Below are 12,909 nucleotides of genomic sequence, written 5' to 3' on the forward strand. Positions count from 1 at the left end.
ATCCATATAAAGCACACGAGTATCTGACACATGTTAAGTGTTGGTTATTCTAAGTATTAGTTATTAATGGTGTGTGGCTAACTAGGGACTAGGCTGTCTCCTGCTGTTCCCCTGCTGTGAGGGCACACCACCTCTGGCAGTGCTTTAGGGCTCAGCATTGCCCTTGGCCCCTGCGTGATGGCCGAGTGGGCATATGGTGATCAAAGGCCTTGAGCTCTGCTTGCTGGAGTCCCTGCCCTCCCGCTCTCCCCCTTGTTTTGATTGCGAGTTGCACACAGGTCTTGCCACAGCTTCCTTCTCGATCCGTCTATCCCATGGACAAAACCTCCCCCGATTTCTGCTTGGAGAAAGCCAACCACTTTTCTGCTGCAGGTGTGGCAACCCCTTCACATCTGGCTTGCATGAGGAAGCCCTAAGATCCATGTTTTCATTTCTCATGGACTGGAGGGAAGAAGTCAGTGAGCAAGTGACTTGTGTAACCATGACAGGTGTCTGTGTCCAAGCAGAACCCAGTCTCTGAAATCAGGGTTGACTTGCTTCAGTCCTCATCTTTTGCTGACCCTGCCAGCATCTGAACACCTTTTCTAGGTTGGGGAGTCTCCTATAAGAGTCTTAGTGGAGGCAGAGCCCAGCTTTCCTCTAATAAAGTTCAAAAGCCCAAATGCTTGCTTTCCTTGCCCTGAGCTTGGCCAATCAATGCTTGGTTTTTAATCAAGAGCAAGTGATGCAAAAAGGCAGAACAGTGAACTATCCTGCCAATGATTCTGGCAGTGGCCACACGCTGTGTCTGTTGACAGGGGTACTGGTGGCAGAGAATTTAGTGAAACGATACTTTATGTAATGAAAAGTTAACCTTCAAAATGAAAACAGAAATGACAGCATTGGACTCGAATAATGGCTTTCAGTTCATTTTGGCTGTGACCTCACATTCAGAAAGATATTTTCCATTGTGACCCAGTAGACCCATATAAATCTATTTAAACAGATACAAACTGGGACAAAAGTTCCATGAAACAGCATTTACTCTTACTATGAACAGTGCATCCTGCTGTTTTCTTTTGTAATCTATTTCATTTTTAAAGCTGTCCTACCTAACCCCCTGACTTATTATTATGATTCACTATTAGGTTGCAACCCTTATTTTTAAACTCTGGAGTCGATGATTACTGGTCTATGAATCTTTATCTTTATGGAAACTGCCCTTTGCCGTGGGCTTTCCACTTTCCCCGACTCCCTTGCTTTTTATTGTCTCTTTTGTTCAGTTAGCTCAAAATTATCGTCATTGAATAAATAACTTTATCCATTTGGGTTTCTTCTTGGCTTCCCAGTGAGGCTAAAACATTCAGATCAGAAACCTAATGATCAGAATTACACAGAATAGTGTGTGTTTAATGCTTGGTGTGATGGAAATGGTGTGTGTGTGTGTGTGTGTGTGTGTGTGTAGTCCCAAAGGCCTGGAAAACACTCAGTGGGGATCTGTAGATGCTGCTGACCCACGGTTTTGAAGGAGGCCCTATGTCCATCCTTTGAAATGCTCCCAGGTTCTTGCCATCAGGACTCAGTTCTATCCTCACCCCGTGCAGCTCCTGAGAGGAGGCCATACAAACTGTCTTGCCACCTACACTTTCCTAAATATTCAACCAAAAGACAAGTGGTATTTTTTTCAATTCTGAACAAGGGTTTACCATGGCACACAAGCACCCCACCATTTATTCCAAAAGCATTGAAAGTCATTAAGAAAAGAAACTAGATTTTCTCATTGCTGTTAGTCTAACTTGAATATTTGTATACATTCACATGTTGTTTTCCAGTGACTGTAATCCTGACCACTGTAATGATAAAAAATACAGATTTGGTTTTGTTTTGTTTTACTTTGTTTTGAGGGAGAAGGAAGGAGTCACTGTTTTGTTCTATTACACTTCCATTATATCCAAGTTTGCTGGAAATATGTAGGACTGGATATGACTGGAAATATTTTCCTTCTTGGGTTTGGTTTTTTTTTTTTGAGATCTGCTGTTAAGTTTATGCAATCTCTTGACATGAAAACAAAATGAAACGAAGGCCATTCAAATCCATTATCAAGGTTACGGAATGCAGCCTGGGATATGGAGTAAAATAAAAATCACAGCGGCCTGTCCCTGCGTTTGAGGCTTCCTCGCAGCCTTGTAATCAGCTCTGCTCAGCTTGTTTTCCTCCTCGGGGAGACCGGAGGCCAGTTTAGATCACTGCTCCAGGTTCAGAACTGGCACTGCTCAGCACAGAAGTGCGGCTCAGTGCCTAAATCAGCACTTAGTGGATGCCCCACAGATTCTGGTGCTGAAAACTCTGTAATGGTTCCCCACTGCCTTCAGGATCAAGTTCAAAGGCCTAAACCCATTCTCCAAGGCTCCATCTGATGAGGCTTCTGCCCACCTCTTCAGCTTCTTCCCACCACTTTGCTCCTAAAACCCTTGCTTCATCAATCCATTCTCTGCTGCTGACGTGGTCTTTTTAAGCCATTAACACCCTCCAAAGACTTTGCATTGTGTTGAAAATAAAATCCAGACTCCTTAGCATGTGCCACATGCCCCTCTATGATCTGGCCCCTGCCTACCTCACTAGCCTCATTTCCTACCACCTCCCTGTTTCATCACGTCTCAGCCACAATGCCCTCCTTCTTTGTTTCTTGAGCACAGATCTTCCTCATGCGATAGCCTTTGTAACTGCTGTTCCCTGAGCCAGGGATGCTATTCCACGTTTTCCTTCCTTTCCTCCAAGTCTTCACTAAGTTCTTGTGCAGCCAGCCCTAAGTAACCTCCCTATTATAGCACCATTTGTCATTCCATTCTCCAAAGTGATCAGGTTTGCTCCCTCTAGAAGTTTATCACCACGAGGGCAGTGAACAGGCCTGTCTTGTTCACCAGTATATTTCCCAGGCCTAGCCTGTGATGTTAATAAAAACCAGTGAGTGAATGAATATGGGCAGTGGTTTTCAAACTTGAGTAAGCGTCCGAATCACTTGGAGGCTTGTCAAAGCAGACTGCCGGCTGGTTCCTCAGAGTTCCTGTTTTGGTAGGGCTGAGTTGAAGCCCATCAATTTGAATTTCTTCTATCTTCTCAAGTGATGCTGCACTTGCTGGTCTGGGGATCACACTTGGAGAAATGCTGGTCTCAGCCATAGTAAGTGCTCGAGTTGTGGGCTTAGATAAGTTTAATATTTCCATGCCTGTGTTCCCTGTCTTCTCTTCCTGGAAATCTGTTTCCTTTATTCCTGCTTCAAGCCTCAGGCTGGGCGTCACTTCCTCCAGGAGGTCTTCTCCAGGATTAGTGCCCAAATCTTTGTCCTCCAGCACTTGGTGAAAAGCAGTCCGCCCAACATTATCACATGGCATGCGTTCCCCCGCACAGGGTAACCGCGTCTCCCCAGACCGCAGGTCTCCCAGGTCTGCTTTAGGCACGCGTGTGTTCCAGCTGGACACTCAGGCATGTTCCCTCCCAGCTCCATGCAGGCACGTGCTGCCTCTGAAAATGAAGTCAGGGCTGACCTCTCTGTAGCCCTAGACTCTGAGCTCTTTCTCAGTCCTCCTTGCACCTTTTCCTCTTACCAAACAGTGGCTTCTTCCGGGTCTCCAGTGTTTAACTTCTCTAGCTTGTGCTCAAACCTAAACTGTTCCATTTATTTGGTTGGCCTTAATCTACATAATGACCTGTGGAGGGGGCCAGGTTAGTGCCCAAATATATGTCCTCCAGCATCTATTCCTTAAGGCAGAGCAATAAATGCTTAAATTGGTTAGAGAGCAAAAAAAAAAAAAAAAAAAAAAAAAAGAGAGAGAGAGGTTTCTTAATGGTTTCTCAAATTCCAATTTATCTTCCTGAATGCTGCTCTTTGCAGTGACCCACATTTTTCTAATAATTTAGAGAAAACTCAGTGCTGCTCCCTTGCCTACTGCAAAGTCCACAGGAGGGCAGAAGGGTGGAGAGCCCCTGGAGGTCTCAGGCTCAGGGTGTCCCTGGGTCCGAGGCGGGCTCACTTTGGGAGAAACTCACCTTGCTGTGGTGTTGGAGCTGCACCCAGCCTCCATAGCCAAATCTCTGCAGGGGGAGAGGCACAGTTAGACTGAAAGAGCAAAGTGGACAGGACTGCAATAAAGGGCATTTCTGAGACAAAGAATCCTGAACTCCATCCTTTCATGTACCACCTTCCCATCTTCCCCTCATATCCATGCACCACTTATTCAATATTTATAGTTAAATCAATTTATTTTCTTTCCTTAAATGCATTTATTCAGGAATAAAATTCTATATCATAGAAATGCTAGTTTTACCTTTTATCTTCATGCAGATTGCAATTTTAAAGTGAGGATTTATGTTAAAAAATATTTGTTTCTGTATCAACTAAACTATTTCATCAGGAGAACATAGACAGTAAGAACCACTCTTTAGGAAATGCCTTATTGGAACACTGCTCTTTAAACTGTGTGTTGTGATCCATGAAATCAATTTAGTGAACAGTGAGTGACCCAGATGTTCTAAAAATACCAAGCAGTATATGGAGCAGATGGTGTTGGTGTTCCACCCATATTCCCTCCCCTTAACACTTCTGTTCACACCAGCCCTTTTGCCACAGAAGCTAACTTTGGTCAGGCCCTGACTAGTGTCCACCTCCCCTCAGCGGTCCTCAACCAATGACTGAGGATGCTTGTCTGTGAATACACTGAATACACTAGATCAAAGGTCTGGCTGGGGTGAGGTATACATTCTACACTTTCTTTGGATGCCTTGCTTTCCCTGTCTTTCTTCCTCACTCTACTGGTGTTTTCTAAGGTCACCTCCAAAGTAAACTTGCATTTGAATCTTTATCTCGGGGTCTGGTTCTTGAAAAACTCAAGCCTAGATAGTAGAGGAATGGAATAGAGTGGAATGGAGTGGAGTGGAGTGGAGTGGAGAGGAGTGGAATGTAGTGGAGTGGAATGTAGTGGAGTGGAATGGAATGGAGTGGAGTGGAGTGGAGTGGAGTGGAGCAAAATGGAGTGGAGAGGAATGAAATGGAGTGGAGTGGAATGGAGTGGAGTGGAGTGGAATGGAGTGAATGGAGTGAATGGAATGGAATGGAATGGAGTGGAATGGAGTGGAGTGAAATGGAATGGAGAGGAATGGAATGGAGTGTAGTGGAATGGAGTGGAGTGGAATGGAGTGAAGTGGAGTGGAGAGGAGTGGAATGTAGTGGAGTGGAATGGAGTGGAGTGAAATGGAGTGGAAAGAAGTGGAATGGAATGGAGTGGAATGGAATGGAGTGGAGCGAAATGGAGTGGAGAGGAATGGAATGGAGTGGAGTGGAATGGAGTGGAGTGGAGTGGAATGGAGTGAATGGAATGGAGTGGAGTGGAATGGAATGGAGTGAATGGAATGGAGTGGAGTGGAGTTGAAAGGAATAGAGTGAATGGAATGGAGTGGAGTGGAGTGAAATGGAGTGGAGAGGAGTGGAATGGAGTGGAGTGGAATGGAGTGGAGTGGAATGGAGTGAAGTGGAGTGGAGAGGAGTGGAATGTAGTGGAGTGGAGTGAAATGGAATGGAAAGAAGTGGAATGGAGTGGAGTGGAATGGAATGGAGTGGAGCGAAATGGAGTGGAGAGGAATGGAATGGAGTGAAGTGGAATGGAGTGGAGTGGAATGGAGTGAATGGAATGGAATGGAGTGGAGTGGAGTGGAATGGAGTGGAGTGGAGTGGAATGGAGTGAAGTGGAGTGGAGAGGAGTGGGATGGAGAGGATTAGAATGGAATGGAGTGGAGCGGAGTGCAGTGGAGTAGACTGGAATGGAGTGGAGTGGAGAGGAATGGATTGATCAGAATGCCTCCCATGTGTAATTTTTCATTTCATGAAACTCTTGTTTCCATTATATATGTGGATGTTTGTGCCGAGTCACAATATAAAATATATTTCTCCTTGACAGTTATGACTAAAAAATTTTGTAAGCCTCTGCCTAAGAACATAGATATATGTGACCCGTGTAACTATAGGTTTTTAAATCTCATTTGTTCATTCATTCATTCACTCTTCATTCATTCATTTCACAAACACTCATGGAATCCCACCTATGACTGGCCTTACTAGGGCAGAGAGAATAAAAGTGAAGAGCAATTCCAGCCTGTGTGGAGCACAGTCTTGAGAGGGTGGGGCTGGGTTGGGCAAGTACTTGAAAAGCCATAATCACATGTGAGATGTGCTGTGATTGAGTGATGCACAAATTCTCTGGGAGCCTGGAGGAGGGTTCTGACCCACAACTTGGGTCAGGTGATGCCAGGGAATGGAGATTGAAAAGGGCGTTTGGGGTCAGATTGGAGAGGAACTTCCAGTGGTCAACATTTCCATGCTCCAAAGCAGTGGCTCTCAGATTGTGATGTAAGAGGGGAGGGTATGGCAGCCAGAGACAGTGATGTGAAGAGCTCTTCAACAGCTCCAGGCATCACTGATGGATAGATGAGTTAAGGAAGCTGAAGGTCAGTACAGTTTCTCCCGTGTTTTAGTTGGATGAGACCAGCTAACAGTGGTTGGTTCTTATGTCATGACAGCGAGTTTGTCTTGAGGAAGTCAGGTCTTGGCAGATCCCTCGTCCTAGCTCTGCTCTCCCCTCCAGACTGAGAGGGGAGGTCTGGGCCTGCAGCACAGGAGTGTTTGTGTGACTGTGTGTTTGTGACTTCGGCCAGCTCCAAAAGACTTAAGATTTTGGTCAATTTTATACCACCTGTATTCTACCTGCGCATAAGTTTTGTTCTTGAGTTATAGCTCCAAGTAATCATCTTAGCCCTGGCTGGCATTGCTTAGTGGTTAGTGCATCAGCCTCGGGACTGAAGGGTTTCAGGTTCGATTCCCAGTCAAGTGCATGTACCTGGGTTGCAGGTTCGATCCCTGGCCCCAGTGGGGGTACATGCTCAAGGCAACCAATCGAGGAATTTCCAGTGGTCAACATTTGATGTGTCTTTCTCATCAGATGGGTGGGATTCCATGAGGGTTTATTTTATTTAAAAATAAAATAATGGAAAAATATCTTCGGATGAGGATTACAAAAACAAAACAACCCCCCCCCCCCCACACACACAAAAAACAAATAATCAACTTAGCTCTGGATGTACCTGCTTCTCCCTAAGGGACATCAGAGGACCTGGCTCAGTGGGTTGGACATGCAAGGGAAATTGTGGACCAGGGGCCCACATTCCTCCTCCCTGTACCCAGTTTCTCTATTGCCTGTGTCCCCACACTCTCCTCCTTTCATGCATTCAATACCCTTGTGCTTTCCTCCTCTCTGCCCCTGGATAAAGCTGCCCAGAGATAAAGTATACTGGAGGAGGGGCTGGAATATGGCTTCCTTAAGTTATACTTCAGAATGAACTCTCAAACTGGAAATTTGCCATTGAAATCTTACTTTAATGTAGAAAAAAAATTTTATTTTTCTTCTTTCCCTCCCTCCCTCTTTTGTCTTTCATTCCTTCCTCATTCTCTTTCTTACTTTTTCTGAATTCCCTTTGGAAATTTAACCCATACATAAATTAGTAGGTTATAAAGTATCCCATCTGGGGAAGGGCAGAGAGGCAGAGGGAGGCAGAACAGAGGGCTCTTGTCACACACAACAAACCACTTAGAAGATACTTGACTTTGCTGGAATAACTTAACATCTTGAAGTCACTGCTTCCTTATGTGTAATTGATGTTAACACATAACCTCAGCTGTGACATAGGGTTTTGTAGGGATTAATGAGATAATTTTAGAAAACTATTGACACCAGACCTGGTTTATAGAAAGGCTCTCATGGGTGCTAACAGTGATGATGGCGATGGTGGATATGGTGGCGACAACAGTGGTGATGGCGATGGTGGAGGTTTTGCTGGGGATAATAGTGGTGGTAGTGGCAATGGTGGAGGGTGTGAGCGGGTAGTGGTGATGGTTGTGGTAATGAGTCTGGTGGCAGTGGTGGTACCAGTGATGGTAGTGGTACTGGTGGCAGGCAGTGATGGCAGTGGGGGTGGCACAGTGGTGACAGTCTATTCTATCCTTAGGTGGTAAAATAAGGCACACCCTAGGGTCAGACACTAAGCAGCACTATGAAGGAAGGAGCCCTTTGACACTGTGTTCCTCCCTCCCTTTCTTGCAAAGCACAAAATTTGAATACTTAGTGCTTCTTCTAGGCCCCTTGCAAATACCTAACTTATTTGGGTCAACTTAATTCTGCTCCAAGTCTGGGATCCATTTAGCCCCCCAGCTCTTGTCCTAGGTTGAAACAAGCCTGGGGTTGGAAATTTATGACCTTGGTGGTAATTTTGGTCCAAGCACTTGCCAGGAGGCACTTACAGTCTGAAGATATTTGGCTGACAAGGACCAATGTCCCATAGGAATTGATGGGCATGACAAATACAAAACAAATTTAAAAGTTCAAGGGCATTCAGTTCTCTATATAAAAGATGTGCTTCTGAATTGGGAACTTATGAATCAGGTTGAGGAACTGAGTGACATTTTTAATGTCTTGGGCACCTCACACTTTCATAGGGTAAATAATGAACCTCCGGGTGATGAAACCAAATATGTATTTCTTCACAGAGGTTGTTCAGAAGTTGAATTATGTCTGGGATTTTGTCTCCTAAAATCTTACAGTGATCAAGTGTAATTAAGTTATTGCTAATGAAAGAAGATGTACGTATATGTTTTTTTACTAAAGGCCAGAATTTTTCAACTCTGTTTGAAATTAGAAGAATCTTTGCAAGCCCTACTATTGGACACATCATTGGTGGTCAATAGAGTCCTGCTGAAGGAAAAAGCCAAAACCTTATTATCATCATTGTCTTGAGGAAAAATCTCATGTGGATAACCTGAAACCACTTCCACTGTGGTTTCTTAGCCACTGTGCTCCTATTTGTGACAGAGTGTGGGGACTGATTCATCAGAAACAATTTAATCAAGTGCCCTCTGATTCTGCTCTCTTTTTGCCTCACAGATCTTAATTGTAACTCTGACTTATTAGCAAGTGAAAATGAAAAGCTTTCTCAAATCCTAGTCTTTTGTAATGATTAGTTAATCATCAAGCCGGCATGTTGATTCTGCTTTTCTGTTTCTTTGTTGCATAAGGAGAGCAAGGTTTTTGAGGTGTGTCTATTAATATTTAATTTTTTAAAAGGTCAGGTTTGAAAAGAGATGTTAGTTCTTCCAAACAGGCTTCATCTTCTAACATAAAACTAGTACTGGTTTATCCTTTTCATTCTTTGATTGGAAAGTTTGAAAAAATGGCGAGAAAAGATCAGAGATTGATGCTTTGAAATATTTTGCCCCCTAAGAAACAATTGGAAGGCAAAGGAAAATCTGCTGGAACTATTGAACTATATGAACACCAAAGAAGATCTGCTCTTAACTACTGTCACTTCAATACTCACTCTGACCACATAGACTGAAAATGCGGAGAGAGGGAGATGGGTCCCAGCACCATTTCATGTATTTTTATTTACCTCACTCCTCCCAATTTCAAAACACAGAACCATTTTCTGCTAGTTGTTTTGTCACTGGCTTGCCTGCACTCAAATGCAAAACTCTACTATTTAACAGATCTGATTGCTTGACCTGCAGGTTGGAAGCCAGGTTCCAATACCCCATGATGAACCTCGTAGGTGGGTTTGTGGAGTTTTTGGGAGCGGGCTGGTGTCGAGGGAGGCACTTGGGGTGGGGGCAGCAAAAGGAAGCAGGGGCATCCCTTATAGCAGTGCCATTCTCTTAGGCCAACTCTCTCAGCTGCGTGTGGTGGTAGTGCTGGGGAGGGGCCGCATGATCCCACATAGCTCTGGGATTCTAGGCTTATTTCTGAGTCTCCAGGACTTTATCAATCCAGCAGGGTTAATAATATAAATCCTATAAATTTTGCAGTTAGCAAGATTTTATGTGGATCAAATTACATATTGCTCCCTGGAAGTATAAGAGTATTATGATTATTATTACCACTATCATCATCATCATCATCATCATCATCATCATCATCATCATCATCATGTGTATGTTATCTGCTTGCAGCTTGTGAGACTGCTAGATGGAAGCCTGGTTTATGAGGACAAAAAGCCCCTCCCTCTTTGAGGCAATAGCTGGAAGATAGGAACGGGAGGTGGGCTAAAGAGCCAGTAGAATAGGTGTTTGCCGAGTCTCCAGGCACCCATTTATGGCTATAGCCTCCCCATGCTCTGCATCCCTCAGCTTCCTAAACAGTTTTCACAATACCTTTAGGGCCCTGCATTAGGGGGGCACTTAGAAGCGATCAGCTTTTGGTGACCAGTTCTCTGCTCACACTAGAGGCAGGCTTCTGGGTGGGAGACAAGTCCTGGGAGGCGGCTTGTGGTACAGGATACAGTTCCCCCCACTTAGCAGAGGAGGAACCTTTTTAGGCTGTGCTGGGTCATCATCACAAACATTGTGAAGCTTTGTTTACGCTTTAATAGAATATGGCGAGGAAAACAGCATTCAGAACAGCAAGTTCCCATGTAGGTACTCACACTCCTTTTGGAGGGGTGAGTTTGATGGGGTTAGCTTTTAGCATTGGCTGTAACAGGACAGCCTTTCAAAGATGATTCAGCATCATTTGTATTTTTCAATCCACAATGTCTACCATCCATCTTACCTACAATACCAATGAACAAAGAAACACTTAAGGTTGACATCCTTCCAGGAGACAACTATGAGAAGAAAATTGTCTCCACTACTTGCACAATGTGCCACTATTTAATCAGAGTTTAGGTTAATCCATTTTTCCTCACTTGGGATAAAAAGGTGAAACATAATCAATGGTGTGAAAGTTCTAAGGCTTAAGATTGGGTAAAACCTGATAATTAGCCTGAACAAAACTCAAGCCAATTTTAGATATCTTTCATGTCTCCCACCTTCCTAGTCGTTTTATTCAGTTACAGTTATTCATTCAAAAGTTCTTAATGCCAAGAGGAAATAACCATCTTTGGAGAAGCACAGAGCAGAGTCTTTAAGAGACACTCATTGTATGAAGGCCTCATGTCATTTCCTCTGGGGTTTTTGATGTTCCTTCTCTCTTGTTCATAACAAGGATTTACAGCTTAAAGAACATCAAAAAGGAAAGGTTTCAGGCAGCAACCTAAAATAGACTACAAAAAAAAAAAAATCCGTAAGTTATCTCTTGGTGCTTCTAAACCTTATTTTAAACATTTTGGAAAGGAGATATGTTGTAGAAATCCCGGAAGCCTGTCACATTCCATTTTTTAATAGTCTCTTACTTGAAACTGTAACTTTCAATTCTGTAGTTGGCATGTATCTTCCCTTCCTAGCAGCTGAATATGTTATTCAAATGGAAGTGAAACTGCCTGACTTAAATTGTCCAGAAATTTTAAAGAATGCTTCATTTAAGGGGAGAAAGGAATTTTGAGAAAGACTTACATCTTTGATCAATGTTCTTTCAAAATTAATATAAAAGTTATTTTTTAAAACTAAGAAATCAGAGCAACCAAATAATTTTAAAGCATTCATAAAGCAGAGAAACTTAACATCTAATTCCTCAAAGAAAAGCTAGCTTTGTAATAGAGGCACTGAGAAACCCTGGAGAAGTTCCAAAAATAATTCGGCAAATTAATCACCATTACCTTTTTTAGATCTGGCCATTCTTTTGGTAGAATATGATTATGGATGTCAATTTTCATCTCCACAGGATCAGAGGAGAAGCGTGTAAAGAAAGAAGTTTTGATATCAAGAGATGAACACCTTGGAGTTAATTGATCTACTTTGCCCCTTCACAGCTATCTTTAGGCACTGGCCAGCAGGCCTGCTCAGCCAAGCCTGGGTTCACTGGAGCTGCCTTATTAAAGTTCAAAGTTCTGTTTGTCAACTTAGCTGTTGGTCAATAATTCTTTGGTAGCCAGGCTGTGTAGCACAAAATTATTTTTGAGAAGGACTGTACTAAACCTATGAATATAGCAGGTCCAAAATGGACTAATCTTTGTTTTTAAATATTTCAATTTTATCAACATATACACAGTAAAAAAATCAAGTAGCACCTGGTTAAAAGGAAAGAAATAGTTTTCTTTGGGAATTTCTTTGGGAAGTACTGGTCAAAGACCTACTGAAATTTTTAGTTAAGGTACCAGGTTGGTAATGCTCAAGTACTCCCTTCCCATCAATACCCAGAAAAATAAAATGCAAATACTTTCTGGAGAAAATAATTCCAACTGATTCCCTCAGTATGCCACAGATTAAGGTCAACAAAATATTGACTCATAATAAAAAATTCTATACACATGAGGAAAAAAGCCATCAAGAGTGAGCGTCCACAGAAATAATAATAAATTTAAACCTCCAAGGACAAATATATTGGAGATATCAAACATAGAATATGCCTTTATTATCCTATCTAATAAAAAGGTAATATGCAAATTGACCATCACTCCAACACACAAGATGGCCACCCCCATGTGGTCAAGGATGGCCGCCCCCATGTGGACACAAGATAGCTGCCACAAGATGGCCAGCAGGGGAGGGCAGTTGTGGGCAATCAGGCCAGCAGGGGAGGGCAGTTGGGAGGGACTCAAGCCTGCAGGGGAGGGCCAGTTGGGAGGGACCAGGCCTGCAGGGGAGGGCAGTTAGGGGTGACCGGGTCAGCAGAGGAGGGCAGTTGGGGGCAACCAGGCCAGCAGGGGAGGGCCATTGGGGGGGACCAAGCCTGAAGGGGAGGGCCGTTGGGGGGGGATCAAGCCTGAAGGGGAGGGCCTTTGGGGGGGGACCAGGCCTGCAGGGGAGGGCAGTTGGGGGTGACCGGGCCAGCAGGGAAGGGCAGTTGGGGGTGACCAGGCCTGCAATGGAGGGCAGTTGGGGGCAACCAGGCCAGCAGGGGAGGGCAATTAGGGGCTACCAGGCTGGCAAGAGAGGGCAGTTAGGGGTGACCAGGCCAG

At 43.9% G+C, this 12,909-nt stretch overlaps 1 protein-coding gene across 2 annotated transcripts in view; it reads right to left on the reverse strand.

Moving 5' to 3' along the window:
- ACMSD (aminocarboxymuconate semialdehyde decarboxylase) overlaps nucleotides 1-11,775 on the reverse strand; it is a 50,255-nt gene extending 38,480 nt beyond the window's left edge. For both annotated transcript variants that reach the window (XM_080670337.1, XM_080670338.1), the window contains exons 1-2: nucleotides 11,608-11,775; nucleotides 4,027-4,071 (exon numbers count right to left, since the gene is read on the reverse strand). In XM_080670337.1, coding sequence (XP_080526463.1) covers nucleotides 4,027-4,071; nucleotides 11,608-11,664 — 102 coding nt within the window. In that variant the 5' untranslated portion in view covers nucleotides 11,665-11,775. The remainder of the gene's footprint in view (nucleotides 1-4,026; nucleotides 4,072-11,607) is intronic.
- Nucleotides 11,776-12,909: the final 1,134 nt, after the last annotated feature.

Source organism: Plecotus auritus (genome assembly GCF_963455305.1).
Source record: "Plecotus auritus genome assembly, chromosome: 5".
Lineage (NCBI taxonomy): Eukaryota > Metazoa > Chordata > Mammalia > Chiroptera > Vespertilionidae > Plecotus > Plecotus auritus.